At 37.9% G+C, this 18,416-nt stretch overlaps 2 protein-coding genes across 4 annotated transcripts in view; one reads left to right on the top strand and one right to left on the bottom strand.

The window, feature by feature from the left end:
• Nucleotides 1-18,416, bottom strand: part of SLC25A12 (solute carrier family 25 member 12) — a 171,523-nt gene that overhangs the window by 131,264 nt on the left and 21,843 nt on the right. The window lies entirely within an intron of this gene.
• The window catches only part of HAT1 (histone acetyltransferase 1), a 49,415-nt gene that overhangs the window by 21,062 nt on the left and 9,937 nt on the right, over nucleotides 1-18,416 (top strand). The window contains exons 5-9 of the mRNA XM_081095165.1: nucleotides 7,846-8,022; nucleotides 8,275-8,396; nucleotides 8,897-9,001; nucleotides 9,325-9,431; nucleotides 13,761-13,912. Coding sequence (XP_080951291.1) covers nucleotides 7,846-8,022; nucleotides 8,275-8,396; nucleotides 8,897-9,001; nucleotides 9,325-9,431; nucleotides 13,761-13,912 — 663 coding nt within the window. The remainder of the gene's footprint in view (nucleotides 1-7,845; nucleotides 8,023-8,274; nucleotides 8,397-8,896; nucleotides 9,002-9,324; nucleotides 9,432-13,760; nucleotides 13,913-18,416) is intronic.

Below are 18,416 nucleotides of genomic sequence, written 5' to 3'. Positions count from 1 at the left end.
GTTAGCAAAAGGACCAGCATATGCAAAGGCCCTGAAATGAGAACACTCTTGGCATTTTTGTAGCCCTGGAAGATCACCATCATTAAATCATTGATGATGGAAGAGAGGGTAGTAAATGATTGAAGGGCTTGGCAAAACTAGATCATGTGGGGTAAGAATAGTTGATAGCATTTAAAGGATTTAAGTGGGGGCGGGGGGGGGGGGGGGCTATGATACGGTTTTTACTTTTTAAATGATTCTTGCTGTTATGCAAATAACACACTGTAGGGGGGCAAGACTGAAAGAAAGGAGACCAGAACATTGTAGTGTTACTGCATTCAGTTGTTTTATTGAGGATATATTTTGGAAAGAGGAATAAGGAAGACCCCACTGCTTAAAAAAATAGTGGTACTATTAAACAAAATAGAAAAGATTAGAAAAGATTTAGGGGGTAATCAAAATTTTTGTTTTAGGTGTGTGAGGTTTGATACTATTACATATGAGATTTTGCAGACTATACTAAGTAGAATTTTTGTATATGAAAAATATACCCTTTTAGATGATCAGAAACCACAGCAAATCTGCTTATAAGTTTGCTTACTAGAATTTTGCCATTACATTAATCTTTCATTGTTATTTCTTTTTATTTTCCATGCAAAGTTCTCCAGTTGCATCTAAAGTTTTTTAGTGACAAAATGCCTATAAAATATCTCCACTAGCCTTCATCTTTAAAGGCAGCTGTAATTATTCTGAATTGTACAGTACAGTAAACTTGATTATTCAGACACTGGTTGTTCATTTTATGGTTATCCCTGACCTTTGCTTTTATTAATACCTCCTTCCCTCTCTTGAGGTAGTTTCATTGCTTTTAAGTGAAAGCGTGTGTAACTAGGATTGTTCAGTCCTGCTATTGTTAGCATTTCTGGGAAAGGTTTGGTAGAGAAGGTTTTAATACATAGATAAGGTATTATCTGTGAATTTCAGTAATCTATTTAAACCTATTCAATATACCTATTCAATCCTATATATGGATTGAATTTGTGAATAGGTAAGAGCAGATTTTAAGATTTTTTTCTGGAATCTTTAGCTTCTTACAGAAAAACCCTGCACATTTACAAAAAGCTAATCTTGAGGAAATGAAAAAATAATCTTTATTAGACTAATAATAGTTCACTATACTCTTTTTAAAAATAATTTTGAGTGCTCTTTATGAGTAATCCTTTTTATGGAGTATAAATATCAATAATATATGTTTAGATTTAAAACCATATATTGAGGTTTTTATTTTGGAATTTTTTTGTGAGTTCATGTAGCAAAACACTAATGTAATATAAACAAACATAATACAACCATTGTTTTTCCAGTGGTGAAAAAGTTTTATTAATTTCTCTAACAGTAATCACATTTTTACAACTTAAATATTGTCAGAGGATTTTAAAAATTGTTTAGATTCCAATTTTTTTATTTTTTTAACATATTTTTAAAATTATTGACAGTATTACAGAGGGCCCATTTCCTCCCTCCCCCCCTCCCCCATATCTCCCTCCGCCCAGTCCTCCCCTCCCCGAGGCCTTCACCACATTATTGTCTGTATCCATGGGCTGTGCATATCTTCTATCTATATATCTACACTAATAATCTACACTAATAAAAGAGAAAAATGGTAATTGGCGTACGGCGATACCATTTTCATTGGCTAATCAGGGCTATATGCAAATTAACTGCCAACTAAGATTGGCAGTTAACTGCCAACAAGATGGCGGCTAATTTGCATATGTAGGCACAATGCAGGGAGGCGAAAGGGAAAGCAGGAAGAAGCCCCCTGCCACTGACAGTGATCGGAAACCCAGGGGGGAGCTAAGAGCTGGGGGGCAGGGCAAAGGCGGCCCTGGGGCCGCCTTTGCCCTGCCCCCCAGCCATAATGGGAGAATCAGGTGCCTTTGCCGCCCTGGCCAGTGATAGCAGGAAGTAGGGGTGGAGCCAGCGATGGGAGCTGGGCAAGGTCGAAGCTGGCAGTCCCAGGAGCTAGGGGTCCCTTGCCTGGGCCTAAAGCGAAGCCCACGATCGCGGCGCCCCCCGCTGCCACTGCAGGTCCCCGCTGCCCGGGCCGGACGCCTAGGCCAGAGGTGTTAGGCCTGGGCAGGGGCGGAGCCTGCAACCGCGGGGAGCTGGGGGTCCCCGGCCCAGGCCTGACACCTCTGCCGGAGGCCTCAGGCCTGGTCAAGGGGCCGATCCGGTGATTGGTGATCGGAGGGTGATGAGGGTCAACTCCTCTGGCCGAGGCGTCAGGCCTGGGTGGGGGGCGGAGCCGGGGATTGGGGGGATATGATGGTCCCCTTGCCCAGGCCTGAAGCCTGGGTCAGAGGCGTCAGGCTTGGGCGGGGGGTGGAGCAAGCGATCAGAGGGAGATGGGGGTCCCCTGCCCAGGCATGATTCCTGGGCCAGAGGCCTCAGGCCTGGGCGGGGGCCAGAGCCAGTGATCGGGGGGAGATGGGGGTCCCCTGTCCAAGCCTGACACCTCTGGCGGAGGCGTCAGGCCTGGGCAAGGGGCCGATCAGGCGATCGGAGGGTGATGGGGGTCAACGCCTGAGGGCTCCCAGTAGTGAGAGGGGGCAGGCTGGGCTGAGGGACACTCCCCCCCCACCCACACACACACCCAGTGCACGAATTTCGTGCACCCGGCCCCTAGTTAACTATAATTCAAAGAATACCAAAGATATGCTATAAAAGCAAGTGAAGAAAATTCCATATCTATTTAAGCTCAATTTTAAATTCTCAGGGAGGGAGGAAAGGGGGAACGAGAAGAGATAAACCAAAGAACTTATATACTTACCAGAGATCAAACTCCTTGTCTCCAGGTCAAACTCCCAAGGAGACACTTTGCATATGAGCCTTTTATATATATACTAGGGGCCCGGTGCACGAAATTCGTGCACTGGGTGTGTGTGGGGGGGGAGTGTCCCTCAGCCCAGCCTGCCCCCTCTCACTACTGGGAGCCCTCAGGCGTTGACCCCCATCACCCTCCGATCGCCTGATCGGCCCCTTGCCCAGGCCTGACGCCTCCGCCAGAGGTGTCAGGCTTGGACAGGGGACCCCCATCTCCCCCCGATCATTGGCTCTGGCCCCTGCCCAGGCCTGAGGCCTCTGGCCCAGGAATCATGCCTGGGCAGGGGACCCCCATCTCCCTCTGATCGCTTGCTCCACCCCCCGCCCAAGCCTGACGCCTCTGACCCAGGCTTCAGGCCTGGGCAAGGGGACCATCATATCCCCCCAACCCCCGGCTCCGCCCCCCACCCAGGCCTGATGCCTCAGCCAGAGGAGTTGACCCTCATCACCCTCCGATCACCAATCACCGGATCGGCCCCTTGACCAGGCCTGAGGCCTCCGGCAGAGGTGTCAGGCCTGGGCCGGGGACCCCCAGCTCCCCGCGGTTGCAGGCTCCGCCCCTGCCCAGGCCTAACGCCTCTGGCCTAGGTGTCCGGCCCAGGCAGCGGGGACCTGCAGTGGCAGCGGGGGGCGCCGCGATCGTGGGCTTCGCTTTAGGCCCAGGCAAGGGACCCCTAGCTCCTGGGACTGCCAGCTTCGACCGTGCCCAGCTCCCATCGCTGGCTCCACCCCTACTTCCTGCTATCACTGGCCAGGGCGGCAAAGGCACCTGATTCTCCCATTATGGCTGGGGGGCAGGGCAAAGGCGGCCCCAGCTCTTAGCTCCCCCCTGGGTTTCCGATCACTGTCAGTGGCAGGGGGCTTCTTCCTGCTTTCCCTTTCGCCTCCCTGCATTGTGCCTACATATGCAAATTAGCCGCCATCTTGTTGGCAGTTAATTTGCATATAGCCCTGATTAGCCAATGAAAATGGTATCGCCGTACGCCAATTACCATTTTTCTCTTTTATTAGTGTAGATGTTAACTCTGCCACTTTAGCCAAATAAAGGACAGTAGGTACCACCTACTTAACATGCCTTTAAAATTATTGTTTCAAAAATAACTCTCCATAGACAAATTTAGACAAATGGTGCTGTTAGGTTAAGACACTGCAGGTATACGCAGGTCCTTGAATAATTTTTTCATTCAGAGTCATTACTATTATAACATTGATTATATGCTGTAGGAACTTAACTCATTTATAAACTCATCAATTATCCTGTGGTAAAACTGGTTTCATTACACATCGTTTCACTTAAAATTATGGAACTTAGCAATGACATTAAGTGAGGACTTAGTGTAATTTGGTTTTCAAATGTGTATAAATACAAATGTAAGTGTAAACATTTCTTTTTTTTAAATATATATTTTATTGATTTTTTTATAGAGAGGAAGGGAGAGGGATAGAGAGTTAGAAACATCGATGAGAGAGAAACATCGATCAGCTGCCTCCTGCACACCCCCTACTAGGGATGTGCCTGCAACCAAGGTACATGCCTTTGACCGGAATCAAACCTGGGACCCTTCAGTCCGCAGGCCGATGCTCTATCCACTGAGCCAAACCGGTTAGGGCAAGTGTAAACATATTTCTATTATAGCAGACTACCAGTTATTCTCAGGCACATTGCTTTAAGCAGTGATGAGGAAAAGCAAAAATTGCTTCATAGGAACATATGTAACAAAGTATAGAAGTCAGAAGTTGAAATGCCCATAGTGAGAGAGTATACAATCTAAAACATTTCATCATAATTCACCTAATATAAGACCTAAATAGAATAGTTAACTTTTATACTTTCCCTTTTAAAAAAATGCTGCCGCCAAAACCGGTTTGGCTCAGTGGATAGAGCGTCGGCCTGCAGACTGAAGGGTCCCAGGTTCAATTCCGGTCAAGGGCATGTACCTGGGTTGCGGGCACATCCCCAGTAGGAGATGTGCAGGAGGCAGCTGATCAATGTTTCTCTCTCATCGATGTTTCTGACTCTCTATCTCTCTCCCTTCCTCTCTGTAAAAAATCAATAAAATATATTTAAAAAAAAATAAAATAAAAAATAAAAAAATGCTGCCAAATGTTAGGAAAACATTTGTAAGGCATGACTTTATTAATAAAATGTACTAGGTTTTATTCTGAATTCTTGATGTATTCAGCTTAATTTGTTATCCTTTCATTAACTATGTTTTTGTATAATTTTAATTGACGTTTAGAATAATGTTCTTCAAGATAGGGAATTTTTCAGCGATCTTCAGAAATGGAATCCAAACTTTTAGCCACAATCCTTGGGATTAAAGTTTCAGTTAATCTTTAATTCAACATTCAATTAAAAATGATTAGATAGAGTTTTTCTCTAGTTTATTTCATCTTGAATGATTTTATTATCTGGCCAGTAATCCATTATGAGAAATGAATATTTAACTGAACTGAAATATATTTATTCCTTTGGAAAACGAGGAATACAGATCTCAAAAACATGATGTTTATAGAATTTTTTTTCCCAAGGCACAATCCATATAATAGAGAAATGTAAACAGTTTTCCTTTAGTGATGCGAAGTTCTGAATTCTAGATTTGAAAAACTATTTGTTTTTATGTAACATATCAGATACACAGGATGGGACCAAAGTAGATTTACAGTTGTGAGTATCAGGAATAGAGTTTATTCTTGTGTTATTATTTATTAATTATTGAATTATTTTCCATACAACTGTAAACCTACTTTTGTCCTACCTGTACATTTTCTCTAACCTGTTATAAATAATAAATTTCTTGTTTTTAAAGTTAGCCTTTTATTCCCCTGTAAAAGTTCTTAAAGTAATGTGTAAACTTGCCCAAAGCAAAATACTTGAAACTATTTACTACAATAAATAGGTATCTTTTGAAAGTTAAACATTAACTCTTTCAATTTTATTGTGTTCATACTTTTGTGTTGTTCTGTCTTCTACCAGAACTGCTACTTGAAACTTAGGAGTGTCTAAGAAATATTTGAAGAACATTTGATGCAAGATATGTGAACTTAGTTGATCATGCTTTGCAATGCCTTGTTGAGAAGACAGAACATAGGGAATGTTTTTAAAAAGTTAAAATTATATACATTATAAATGCCTTGAAGTGTTTTCTTTGAAACTGGTAGATAATAAACCTCTTTATTTAAGTAGTGTTTCTTTTTTTAAACTTGAACTAAAATTACACTACTTTACCCATCAGTACTCTGGATTTTGGTTGCCACACAACAGACCTATTAAAATTATCCTTTTTTTATTACAATTTCTTCTTGTAATTATTGAAATTGTACAGATTATATAAAATATGCTTAAGATGGTTTCTTCACATTAGATAACAGTTTCAAGGAGAAATATTTATCAAACAGTACTTTTAAAATAAAAATAATCCTATCAAATGCAGTTTATTTGATCTTGAATGTAAATGGATTGCAAGGACTAGTGTACATATTAGAAATAAGCTGTTGGGCAAAATGTTGAAGAGCTATATTTTAAATAATAGCTCTCTTTTTTATGGCTATAAATAAGATATATATATATATATATATATATATATATATATATATATATACACACACATATATATATAATGTTGGTGGTACCAAAGCACTGAAAATAGAACTTGTTTTTGATAAACTCCATCCTTGGTTCTGTATCCTAAAATGTAACTGAATGATAATAAAGTGCTATTCATCTGCAGGTGCATTGCTTCTACTTAGTTAAAAAATGGTTGAAAGGACAGGAATTAGTAGCATGTTGTATTAGCCTTTTGTAGTGTATTTTGTCCTAAGCATCTTAATTTCCCTGTTTTGAATGCTAAGTAGCAAGGGTCTTGGTTAGAACTAATACCCATCATGCATGTAAACGGTATGAAAGAGCTGCTTAGTAAGTTAACACAAAGTGTTCTTGTGTCAGTCCTTGTGGAAATAGATACAATACAAACATTACAGCTGAACTCATGGCAAACTCCATTAAGTAAAAACCTGGCCTCATTGTTCAGAAAAAAAGTTTGAATAGTATGCAAGCTCATTTTGTTGAATGTAATGTCAGGCTTTTAGGGACTGTATTGAAGGATAAGGTTTTGTTAAGTTGAGACCAATTCATTAAGTTTTATTGCCTGGTGAGAAGCAGTAATACTTTATTGTAAGACTTCATCAAATATTCATGGTTAAAGAGAAGTAGTAAATGTATTCAATCAAGTGGTCTTTTGGGGGTTTGAAAAGGATTATGAAGTCTGCTCAGCTGATAGTTTTAACATTCATTGAGGTTGTTTAACAAGGGTAATTTTAATCTCTGAATTTAATTTTGTTGTCCAGACTTGTCTCTTTTTTACTGTCACAAATCTAAGTCCATAAGAATTATGTCACATTATAGGGATGAGTGGATAATATATCTGTTCATATAATTTATGTATTTCCTAAGAGGGTATAATTTAAAAATTATCTTAATTTTGAGTTTGGTGTCTGAGGGAGTTATGGCCTGTCTATTTGTTCTTTGTGAGGTTGTTACTGTGGTCATACCCTAGCCTCACATCACTACTGCGGGTGATCTTTTCATGTCTTGGATAATATGGTCTCCTTGACACACATTAATAAGCAGTCTTTGTTTTGGCCAGTTCAAACTGTCCTGAAGGGATATAGTAAGCATTTTCTACATGATATTAGAAATTTCAGTAGCTCTCATTCTTACACTTGATTTCATGCTACTTGCCTCTTTTTCATTTCTATGTCATGCTTTAATCTCAGATTTGTGTGGCAGTATCTAATGTACATGAAACTTATCCTTTCCCAGTTCACTACATGTTTACTTTTTACTTTTTAGTTTAACTATGAACTTAAAGTTTTTTGGTTTTTGTAGGTTTTGTCCATTTCAAAGAAATTAAGCATAGTTAACTAAAAGTAAAATTTGTTATTAATGTATTTTTATGTCCTTTCACCTCCATTCCTTAGGCAGATGATGTCGAGGGCAAAATTAGACAAATCATTCCACCTGGATTTTGCACAAACACAAATGATTTTCTTTCTTTACTGGAAAAAGAAGTTGATTTCAAGCCATTTGGAACCTTACTCCATACATACTCTGTTCTAAGTCCAACAGGGGAAAACTTTACCTTTCAGATATACAAGGTAAAAATAAGTCTAAATATTTCTTAGGTAAAAGGAACCTGTGTGCTGTTTTGTTATTTTCAGTGATTTATTCTAACTTCAGGAAACAAAGTTTTGTCAGCTTTGAAAACAAAGATATATTTTGTGTGTGTCTGTGTACACATCTTAATCTGAAACTTGTAAACATTTTCCCACAGGATTGTTTTGTGTTCTCCACATTTTCACGTACCTCTGTGACAAGTTTCACCTGACTTTTCCTGGCTTTTTCCCTAGGCTGACATGACATGTAGAGGCTTTCGAGAATATCATGAAAGGCTTCAGACCTTTTTGATGTGGTTTATTGAAACTGCTAGCTTTATTGACGTGGATGATGAAAGATGGCACTACTTTCTAGTGTAAGTACAGTTCTAAAGCAACAGTAGACCTTATTACCTCCACAAAGCTAGCATTTTAATTGTGGCGACCCAATTATTGGGACAGTATAATGATATTTTTCCCAGGAAAGAAAAACTATTGTTTATGAAGCTTGAGTTTTCCTTCATTATGCTTTGGGAGACTTTGAGAATAGAGCTGAATTAAATGCTGTTGTCCGTTAGGGCCCTGAATGTAGGCTTAAACAGTAAAATGAGCTTTGCCTATGTTTTCTTTTACTTGCCACCTATTCATCTTTATAATAGGCAAGTGCACTGAAGTGATGTAAAGAGGTCTGATTTATCCAAGTTGCTGCACACCAATTAAGTGAATTGTACATTCAGAACATAGCAGGTGTACCCATTGGGCCCTCACAGAGTAGCTTGCTGACACTGAAAATTCAGTCAGAGAATGGAAAAGAAAATGGACACTGCATGGGAGCGTGACTGTAATTGACCTGCTTGGCTTTCTGTTTTATCTGCAGATTTGAGAAGTATAATAAGGATGGAGCTACGCTCTTTGCGACCGTAGGCTACATGACAGTCTATAATTACTATGTGTACCCAGACAAAACCCGGCCACGTGTAAGGTAATTGGCAGTATAACACGTGCCCTGCCTTTTATTTCAGAAGAAGGAACTGCTGAAGTTTCCAATACTTGTTATAATAGTGTTGATTTGTTTTTAAAAAATCACCATTATTCATTGGCTGTGTACTGATTTATTTCATTGTTCCCTTGGAAACAGTGAGGAAAATTAACCCAATTTGGAATATCTTGATAATTTTTGGATTTTTTGACAGTTGATTGAAAAAAAAGTCATGCAGATTTTAAAATGTTCATAATACTCTATTTGCAATTTTTAAACTGGTCATGTTGTGATATTTTAACTTTAAAATCATTTCTTTACTGTAGTCAGATGCTGATATTGACTCCATTTCAAGGTCAAGGCCATGGTGCTCGACTTCTTGAAACAGTTCATAGATATTACATTGCATCTCCTTCTGTTCTTGATATTACAGGTATGTAAGTTTTGATTTGTACTGAAAGAGACTTTCTAGAAAAAAATTTGTGAATCTTTTTTTTTGGCAGAGATAAGTATTCTATTTTAAACAGCATTGTCCTTGGGTCTTTTTGGCACTGTCTGAAGATGGCTTAAATCATAAGCTTTTGTGGTATTGGATTACATCTCTACATATGAAGTGCTTATTAATTGAACAAATTGAAGATACTTTATTAAATATATATTGGGAAATCTTGGTTAGGCATGAATATGTTGTAAGTATGGTATGACTTATTTGTTCATTTTATTTAGCAAACAGTTGCATTGCTCAGAGACCATGCTCAAATTTTCATGTAGGGGCAGAATATTCTAAAACTTACTGAGGGAAAAAAAGCCAAATAAGTAGTTCCTGAATAGAATACACATTTCTTAAAGAGTGTGTTTTATATTCCTAAAATGCATGTCTTCACAACAGTAGTTTATAAGGTGTAATGTAGGCCTATTTGTTTTGAAAACATCTTTTAGTGTGAATTAGCCATAGAAATGGTATTATGAAGAGGAAAAGAGACTCTTTAATGGAAAAGTCATCATTAGACAGAGTTACAGATGATAGATAGTATGTAAATGTGAACTATCAAAGAACCAAGTGGCCCAAGACACATTTATATTGTCATTATTTCATTCTTGAGTAACACTGTTGCAAATTTGTTACTCATAAAGTTGCTCATTGAACTGAAAGTTACCTCCCCCCACCCCAAGAAAACTACTGTACCAGATACTCACATCCAAATTAGATATTACAAGTTATTAATTCTATAAGAGTTTTAATACATCTTTGTTTTTAAAACTATTAACACTTAACATGCACAAAAAAATAAACTTTTTAAAAATGCTATTTTGGAATTCTGTCAATTTGTTTAATGACATCAAAAAAATACACTGAATGTGGGACTAAAGTATATAAATAGGCTAGTAGGCAGATTATTAGTGTCTTCCTTTTTCATGTAATACAGTGGTTTTGCTTGCCCAGGCTAAATAAAATTAACCCTTTGAGTGCCAACCAATATCCTAGGAACTATGCTAAAATTGCCAAGGCATTTTTGCTGATTTTACAGCAGTTTAGGAAAAAAATTATGAATCGCAAGTAAATGAAGTTACATATTCAAAAACTTAAGGAAACCTTTACTACATTGACATATTTAGCAATATCATCATCACTAATAAAAGCAGACTTAGAACTGGACGCCATTTCGAAGCTTTGATAGCGCTCCCTGCACTTTTGGCGAAAGATAGGAGGAGCGCGATCGCACTCCCCGGCACTCTAGGGGTTAAAGTTACCCCAAAACAGATTTTGAATTGATCCTTTAGATTAATAAATTGGAGGGAAAGCATGTTTTTAAAAGGGAGTTCCATGTTTATAGAGTTGAATTATGTTTTCATGTGACTTTCCTACTGTGAAATGGTTTAGAAGCTTGGACGATAAAGCTGTCATTACTAAAGTTAATTAATATCAAAAGTTTTGTTACACCTTCACTAACTTAGTGACTTGTAAAATATAGAAACATAATACAAATGATAACACTTCTTTTTAGCTAAGCTGAAAATTGTTTAGCTTCTGTTTACTTATAGAGTTTGGACTAGGTGCTACATGAAGGGACTTTTTTTGGTGGTGATTTTAATCTGGAGTTCACATAAGTAGTCTTTGTCTTCTCTAGTGGGTAATGTGTCAGCAGGGGTTGTTTCTGTAAAGCCTCTTAACCACTTTCTTCTTTCTGTTCCAACCAATAAAGTCCTTGATACTTAACACCAATTAGCAGAGAAAGAATTTTATTTCTTAAATTTCAATGAAGAGTCATCAATAATGGTAGTCTTTATTCTTTGCAAACTGAAGTCTGTTAAGAGAATAGGCTAAACATGCTAAAGGACTTCTGAATTTGAAAACTAGGGTATCAGCCTTTATTTTCAGTGTTAACATTTCTCAGCATTATAAATACTAAAAATGCCTTATCAGCTATTCTCACTAAGATAGTTCTAGATTCCATACTCAGTCCTTTTAAAAAGTGGAATTTTCTCCTCTAAGTCATTTTAGTTGCCTGTTTCTTCATTATTTTGTGGGGGTTTTTTCTTCTTAACTTTGTGGGGTTTTTGTAGGCTTTGGATCTCCTTTTGCAATTCAGGATATTCTTTATATTGAGATGGCCTTTTGCTTACTTGACATAGAGCCAGATAGAGTGATAATTAAAACTTACCATCTATGGCCTGTGTTACAGGATACATAGGTGTTTGTGGTGTAATTGCCACCTTTCTTTTTTAGCACTTAATTTTAAAGTAAAATACTAGTTGATTCTTTATATCTTGAGCCATCTTCATTTTGACAATATCAGTATCTTAAGATATATTGCACATTTGAATATTTCTCAATTGTGTAACTTTATAAATAGAATCAATGATTTGTTTCTTCAAGAATTATGAAGAGAGTTGCATTTGACAGTGGAAATGTTTTTATATCCCTTGGGTACATACCTAGGAGCAGAAATTATGGAGAGTATGGTTACTATGTTTCATCTTTTGAGGAACCATCACACTATTTTTCACAGTGGCTGTACCATTTTACATTTCCACAAGGAGTGTATGAGGGTTGCAATTTCTCCACACCATCAATATTTGTTACTGTCTTTTTTATTCTAGTCATTCTAGTGGACATGAAATGGTATTTCCTTTGATTTTGATTTCCTTGTGGCTAGTGAGTGATGTTAAGCATCTTTTCATGTGCTCATTGTCCATTTGTATATCTTCTTAAGAAATGTGTGTATACTTCCTTTGCCCATTTTTAAAATTGGGTTGTCTTTTTCTTATTGAATTATAAACATTTTTTAAGAAGTCTAAATACAGGTCTCATATATATGATGTGTAAATATTTTTTACCCTTGTGGGGTTGTTTCTTCATTTTCTTAATGGTATAATTTGAAGCACAAGAGTTTTAAATGTTTATATAGCCTAATTTATCTATTCTTTTGTTGCTTGTGTTTTGGTTGTTATCTAAGAAACCATTGCCTAATCCAAAAGTCGTGAAGATTTACTCCTTTTTTCATCTAAGAGTTTTATAGCTTTATCTCCTACATTTAGGTCTATAATCCATATTGAGTTCATTTTTGTGTGGTGTGAGAAAAGGGGGTCCAACTTCATTCTTTGGTTTCTGGCGATCCCTTTGTCTGAGTATCATTTGTTAAAAGACTGTTCTTTCCCTCATTGAATTGTCTGTACTTCTCAAAAATGGACCGCAAATATATGGGTTTATTTTTAATTTTCAATTCAATTCCGTGATCTATATATCTATCCTGTGCTTGATTACTGTAGCTTTGTAGTAAGTTGTGAAATTAAGAAATGTGAGTCCTCTAACTTTTGTTCTTTTTCAAATTTGTATTGTCTCTTCTGGGTTCTTTGCATATCCATAGGAATTTTAGAATGAGTTTGTTAATTTCTGAAACAAAAAGGCCAGCTGGGATTTTGATAGGGGTTGCATTGAATAATTTGTAGAGTATTATTGATACTGTAACAATATTAAGTCTTGTGGCCCATGAATTAGCTCAGATTTTAACATTCTTTGTTTTTAAGCCTCTACTGATCGGAAAATGAAGACTTAGAGAATTAAGGTGACTTGTCCATGTAAATGACAGAGTAGTCCTCAAGCTCATGTTCTCTGATTGTGCAGTATTTTTTTTACTCATCATGTTTTGATGTTTTCCTTGTCTGCTACTTAGTCTAATATAGATAACATAGACAAACATAAAGGAATATTTATGCTACTCAGATGCAGTGAAGAAAGGATCGATATCATAGCCTGATTTTACTCTCTAAATAAAAAAGAAATGCTTTTATAAAGGAAGAATTTTTTTAATTGAAAGAAGTATTGCAAACTATAAAGGTTATTGGATTAAAGTAAGGAAGTTATGTAAGTTGAGCTTTGGAACCCTTAGATATTAGAAAATATTTGCGTTTGGATTGATTATCCAAACCTTAATCTTTTGTTTAAACAGCTATTTTAATTGAAAATAAAACTAAGATGCATAGTCAATTAAAATATATATTTTTAAAGTTTAAATTTGAAGAATAGCTCTAATTTCACAAATAAATACATCTTTGCAAAAGGATTGCACCTATAATTTTATTTGGCAAAAATAATATTATTATTTGATTTATTATGAATAATCCTTTCTCATTGTAACTTTTGTACATGTATAATTGTTTTAAGAAAATTTGCCTTTCTAGACTAGCATGTCTAGTGAGATTTAAATGATAAAGACATTATGTCTAGTAAAGGAAATGTTATTTTGCTTTATTTCTTTAGCGGAAGATCCATCTGAAAGCTATGTGAACTTAAGAGACTTTGTACTTGTGAAGCTTTGTCAAGATTTGCCCTGTTTTTCTCGGGAAAAGTTAATGCAAGGATTCAGTGAAGATATGGCAATAGAGGCACAACAAAAGTTCAAAGTAAATAAGGTATTTAAGTATGTAACCTAAATATTGCAAATACATTAAGAATACATGTGTGGGAAGTAACAGTTGTTATATAGGCTCTGAAGCCAGATTGCCTGGGTTCAAATCTGGCTCCACCACTTGGTCTGTGACTTAGCGCAATTTAGTTTACCTCCTGTGCCTCAATTTCCTCATTAATGGAGTGGGAAGATATTTTATTTAATGGCTATATTAAGTGTAACAAGCAGAAAAAGGTGAATATTGGGATCTTATTTTTGCTTTTTAAGAAAATGTTTATCTAAACTGGTAAAGTACTTAATACCCCTGGAGATAGTATTGGCAGGGAGAAGGGGTTGAAATAAAACACTTAACTTGCTCTTTATATTTACTTGAGTTTTAAAGTAGTAAAGCCCGGCCCGCATGGCTTAGTGATTGAGTGTCCCTATGAACCAGGAGTTCACAGTTCAATTTCCCATCGGGGCATATGCCTGGGTTGGCCTGGGTTGCAGGCTCGATCCCCAGCGTGGGGAGTGCAGGAGGCAGCTGAACAATGATTCTCTCTCTTCACTGATTTTTCTCTCTCTCCCTCTTCCTTCCTCTCTGTAATTAATAAGAATATATTTTAAAAATAAAGTCATAAGTATCTTAAAGATAGGTATAGAAAAAATAACATGGGAGTTAAGGGAATCTTTTATTATTTATCTAAGCAAGGGAATCAGAGTGTTTTGGGTTTGTATTTGCTCTAAGCCTTAAAGAACGGGTAGGATTTGGATTATAAAAGTATGTGGAACGAAGGGTATTCTAATAATAAGGACTAGCATTTGATACTATTGACCTACCCTCCTTTGGCTTCTAAGGCACTACAGTTCCTGGTTTTCCACTTACCATTGTGATCATCTTTTTTTCTAATTGGGAAATTTTAATTAATAAGTATCAAATGCGCTTTACATTGATAACTGCAATACTGGAACTGTGACATTTTAAATATTTTTTCACAAAAAGTTAGTGATTGTCTTTTTCCTGGGAAACATGGAGACAACTATAAGCATTAATATGGCCAGTCTAGGTCACTATGGTTTAGTTCAGCCGTGGGCAAACTACAGCCTGCGGGCCGGATCCGGCCCGTTTGAAATGAATAAAACTAAAAAAAAAAAAAAAAGACTGTACCCTTTTATGTAATGATGTTTACTATTAGTTCACACAAACACTCCATCATGCTTTTGTTCCGGCCCTCTGGTCCAGCTTAAGAACCCATTGTGGCCCTCGAGTCAAAAAGTTTGCCCACCCCTGGTTTAGTTAATGCTAATATCTAAACTCGGTCATGTGCCCCTGACCAGAATCGAACCCAGGACCTCAGTCCACAGACTGATGCTCTATCCACTGAGCCAAGATGTTCCCATTTCACATCTACAATAGGGCAGACTGTGAACTTCTTTCTGCATCATTGAATTTTAGCAAAAATTCTGTGAGATAATTTTAAGGAATATCAGATTTTTGAAGTGCAAACTCATAAACTGCATTGGGATCATTTTTTTGCTTGAAGTACATCTGACTTGAAAATACAGGTGATTTTTCTTTTCTAATTCCTTGGGAAGATATTTCTGCAATAAGTCTGCGTCTTCTTTACTATGACTGGTTGTTTTTAGGAAAGATTTATCAGCTTTGTGGTTAGTTTTGCACAGCTGATGAAAATCTATAAAAAACATAAGGAAAAAAAGTTGTTTTTCAAAGGCTGCAGGAACAGGAAAGAATAGCACTTCTTATTTGTATAAGCACAAACACTTAAAGCTAATCATACTGCAGGTATATCTAATATAGCATTAGAAAGTTCTATAAAAATGAGCAAAAGATAGGTTTCCTTCTATTGCTCCAATAGTCAAACATTAGGTCTTCATGAGAGTTGCACTGTAGCAGTTTGCTAGTCCAATTTAAGAGTTTAAAGTCCTTTTTGTATGTTTGGCCTAATGTCCAAATTTTGGAAAATTTTACAGAAAAATGACACTACCCAATAATTCCAGCAGCAAGAATGATTCCTGCCATTCTTGCAAAGAAAATACCACTGCAAAGTTGGAAAGCGGGATCATGGAAAGAAGACAATATCCAAGGACACTTGCTGCACAACCAAATAAACACCTGTCATACTCATTACGTTTAATAAATAAAACATTCCTAGACATCCAATTACACTGATTCCATATACATTGCCAAACCAGATTTTGTCAGCCAAGTAACAGTGTGACTCCAAAGGCAAGGCAAAAAACCATGGGTCCTACCAGATCAGTCTCATTCATGATGTTGCTATCGCCTACTTTTTAAAAAAAATGATTTTAGAGAGAGAGAGAAACATCAATTTGTTGTTCTAGTTATTTATTTTTTTAAACTTTTTTTTTATTTCACAGGGAGAGAGAGAGAGAGAGATAGAAACATCAATGATGAGAGAATCATTGATCAGCTGCCTTCTGCACACCCCCCACTGGGGATCAAGCCTGCAGCCCGGGTATGTGCCCCTGACCAGAATCGAACCCAGGACCTCAGGCCACAGACTGATGCTCTATCCACTGAGCCAAACCGGCCAGGGCTGTTGTCCCACTTATTTATGCATTCATTGGTTGATTCTTTTTTTTTTTTTTAAATATATTTTATTGATTTTTTTAAAATATATTTTATTGATTTTTTACAGAGAGGAAGGGAGAGAGATAGAGAGTTAGAAACATCGATGAGAGAGAAACATTGATCAGCTGCCTCCTGCACATCTCCTACTGGGGATGTGCCCGCAACCCAGGTACATGCCCTTGACCGGAATCGAACCTGGGACCTTTCAGTCTGCGGGCCGACGCTCTATCCACTGAGCCAAACCGGTTTCGGCCATTGGTTGATTCTTGTAGGTGCCCTGACCAGGGATCAAACTACAACCTTTGGGTATTAGATGATGCTCTAACCAGCTGAGCTACCTGACCAGGGCCATCTGCTACTTTTAATGGATATAATACTGTTAAGTATTTTTTGTCAGATGTGGTCAAAAAAGAAAAGGAAACAAAATAAATGAAATAATAATAATGAATCTAAAACATAGTAATAATGGCTATGTTAAGATATAGATAGGAAAAGTAAAATGGAAAAACAAAAAATAAGAAAAATTAACAACAATAAGAACAGACAAAAGTAGAATAGAATCAAAGGAAAAAAAATAGAGATATGCAAGAAAAAGAGAAGAAATAAACAATACAAAAAAATAGTCTACACACACACACACACACACATACACACAACACACACCAAAAATCAAAAGCACACACATTCAAAAACCTTTGGGTCTGCTATTTGTGGAGCTCACTGGATTTTGCTCTGATGTTGTTGAATCTGGTCCCTTGGTGTGTTTATCCTGGGCCTCCTGGGAGCTTTGCTGGTACAGGTCTATGTGAGTCACTGTCCCTTTCTGGCTCTGGGAAACCTAATTGAGGTTGAAGGTTTGAGGGGTTGAAGCCCCTAGTAGTTCAGCGAGCAGGGACTCCTTAGCTCAGAGACTGGGTCTGCCTTGAATAGTCTCATGCCTTGATTGTCCCTTTCCCACATGGAGCTGGTCCCACAGATGTCAGTTGCAGGTGCTCAGAGTTCCTTAGCTGTGTTCACTTGGGTGCGCGGTCTGGGTGCTGTCTGCTGTGGGTGCATGCAGGTTCTGGGTTTTGTCCTTGGGATGCATGTGTGTGGGGTGCCTGTGGGTTCAGGGCTGGCTATGGCTAGTCTGGTTGGTGGCAAGGCTGGGTGCCTAATCATTGCCACTCCCCGCAGCCTCTTCCCAGGGAGGACCTTGTAAATCCTTTAAGATCGTGTGGTTTCCAAGCCAGAGGGGCTCTTTGGCCAAGAGAGCCCAAACCAGCTGGCCCTATCTCTCTCTCTCTCTCTCTCTCTCTCTCTCTCTCTCTCTCTCTCTCTCTCACACACACACACACACACACACACACACACACACACACTTCCCCTCTCCTTCACACACTCCCTCACTCGTCCTGCCAGCACCATGTTGGAATCTGCATGCTTTTTTTTTTTTTTAAAGAAATTAAAATTCTTTAGTATAGCACACAGAGCCCATCATAATCATGACCCTACCTACCTTGTTACCTCAACTTCCTACCACTTTCCTACATGCTCTGGCTTTACTGAATCTCTTGCCATTCCTCAGCTTTGCTGCATCTTTCTGATTATGTTCCTTTACTTATGAGTGCTATTCCCTTTGCTCTTGATAACCCCTTCTCCTGTTTCTCCATCTTTGCCTGGCCAGATAGTACTCATTTTTCAGGCTCAGCTCAGGTGTCCCGTCCAAGAAAGTTCAAATATCATCTTCCTAACCTACCTATACCTGACTGCTCCCCCATCCCCAATAAATATATAAGTGAAACAGTACAAATAAAAACTGTGGGCTACTTCTTTGGCTTCAGTGATACCAAAACTTCCTAATTCTAATATTTCTTTGACTGTTTTTCTCTGTCCTCTGCTCTAGGGTTCCTACCTCTCCCCTCTTTTTGTATAT

The sequence above is a fragment of the Myotis nattereri genome (genome assembly GCF_964212035.1).
Source record: "Myotis nattereri genome assembly, chromosome: 7".
NCBI lineage: Eukaryota > Metazoa > Chordata > Mammalia > Chiroptera > Vespertilionidae > Myotis > Myotis nattereri.
Note: the sequence above shows the minus strand (reverse complement) of the source record. Positions and strands in the feature narration are given on the sequence as shown.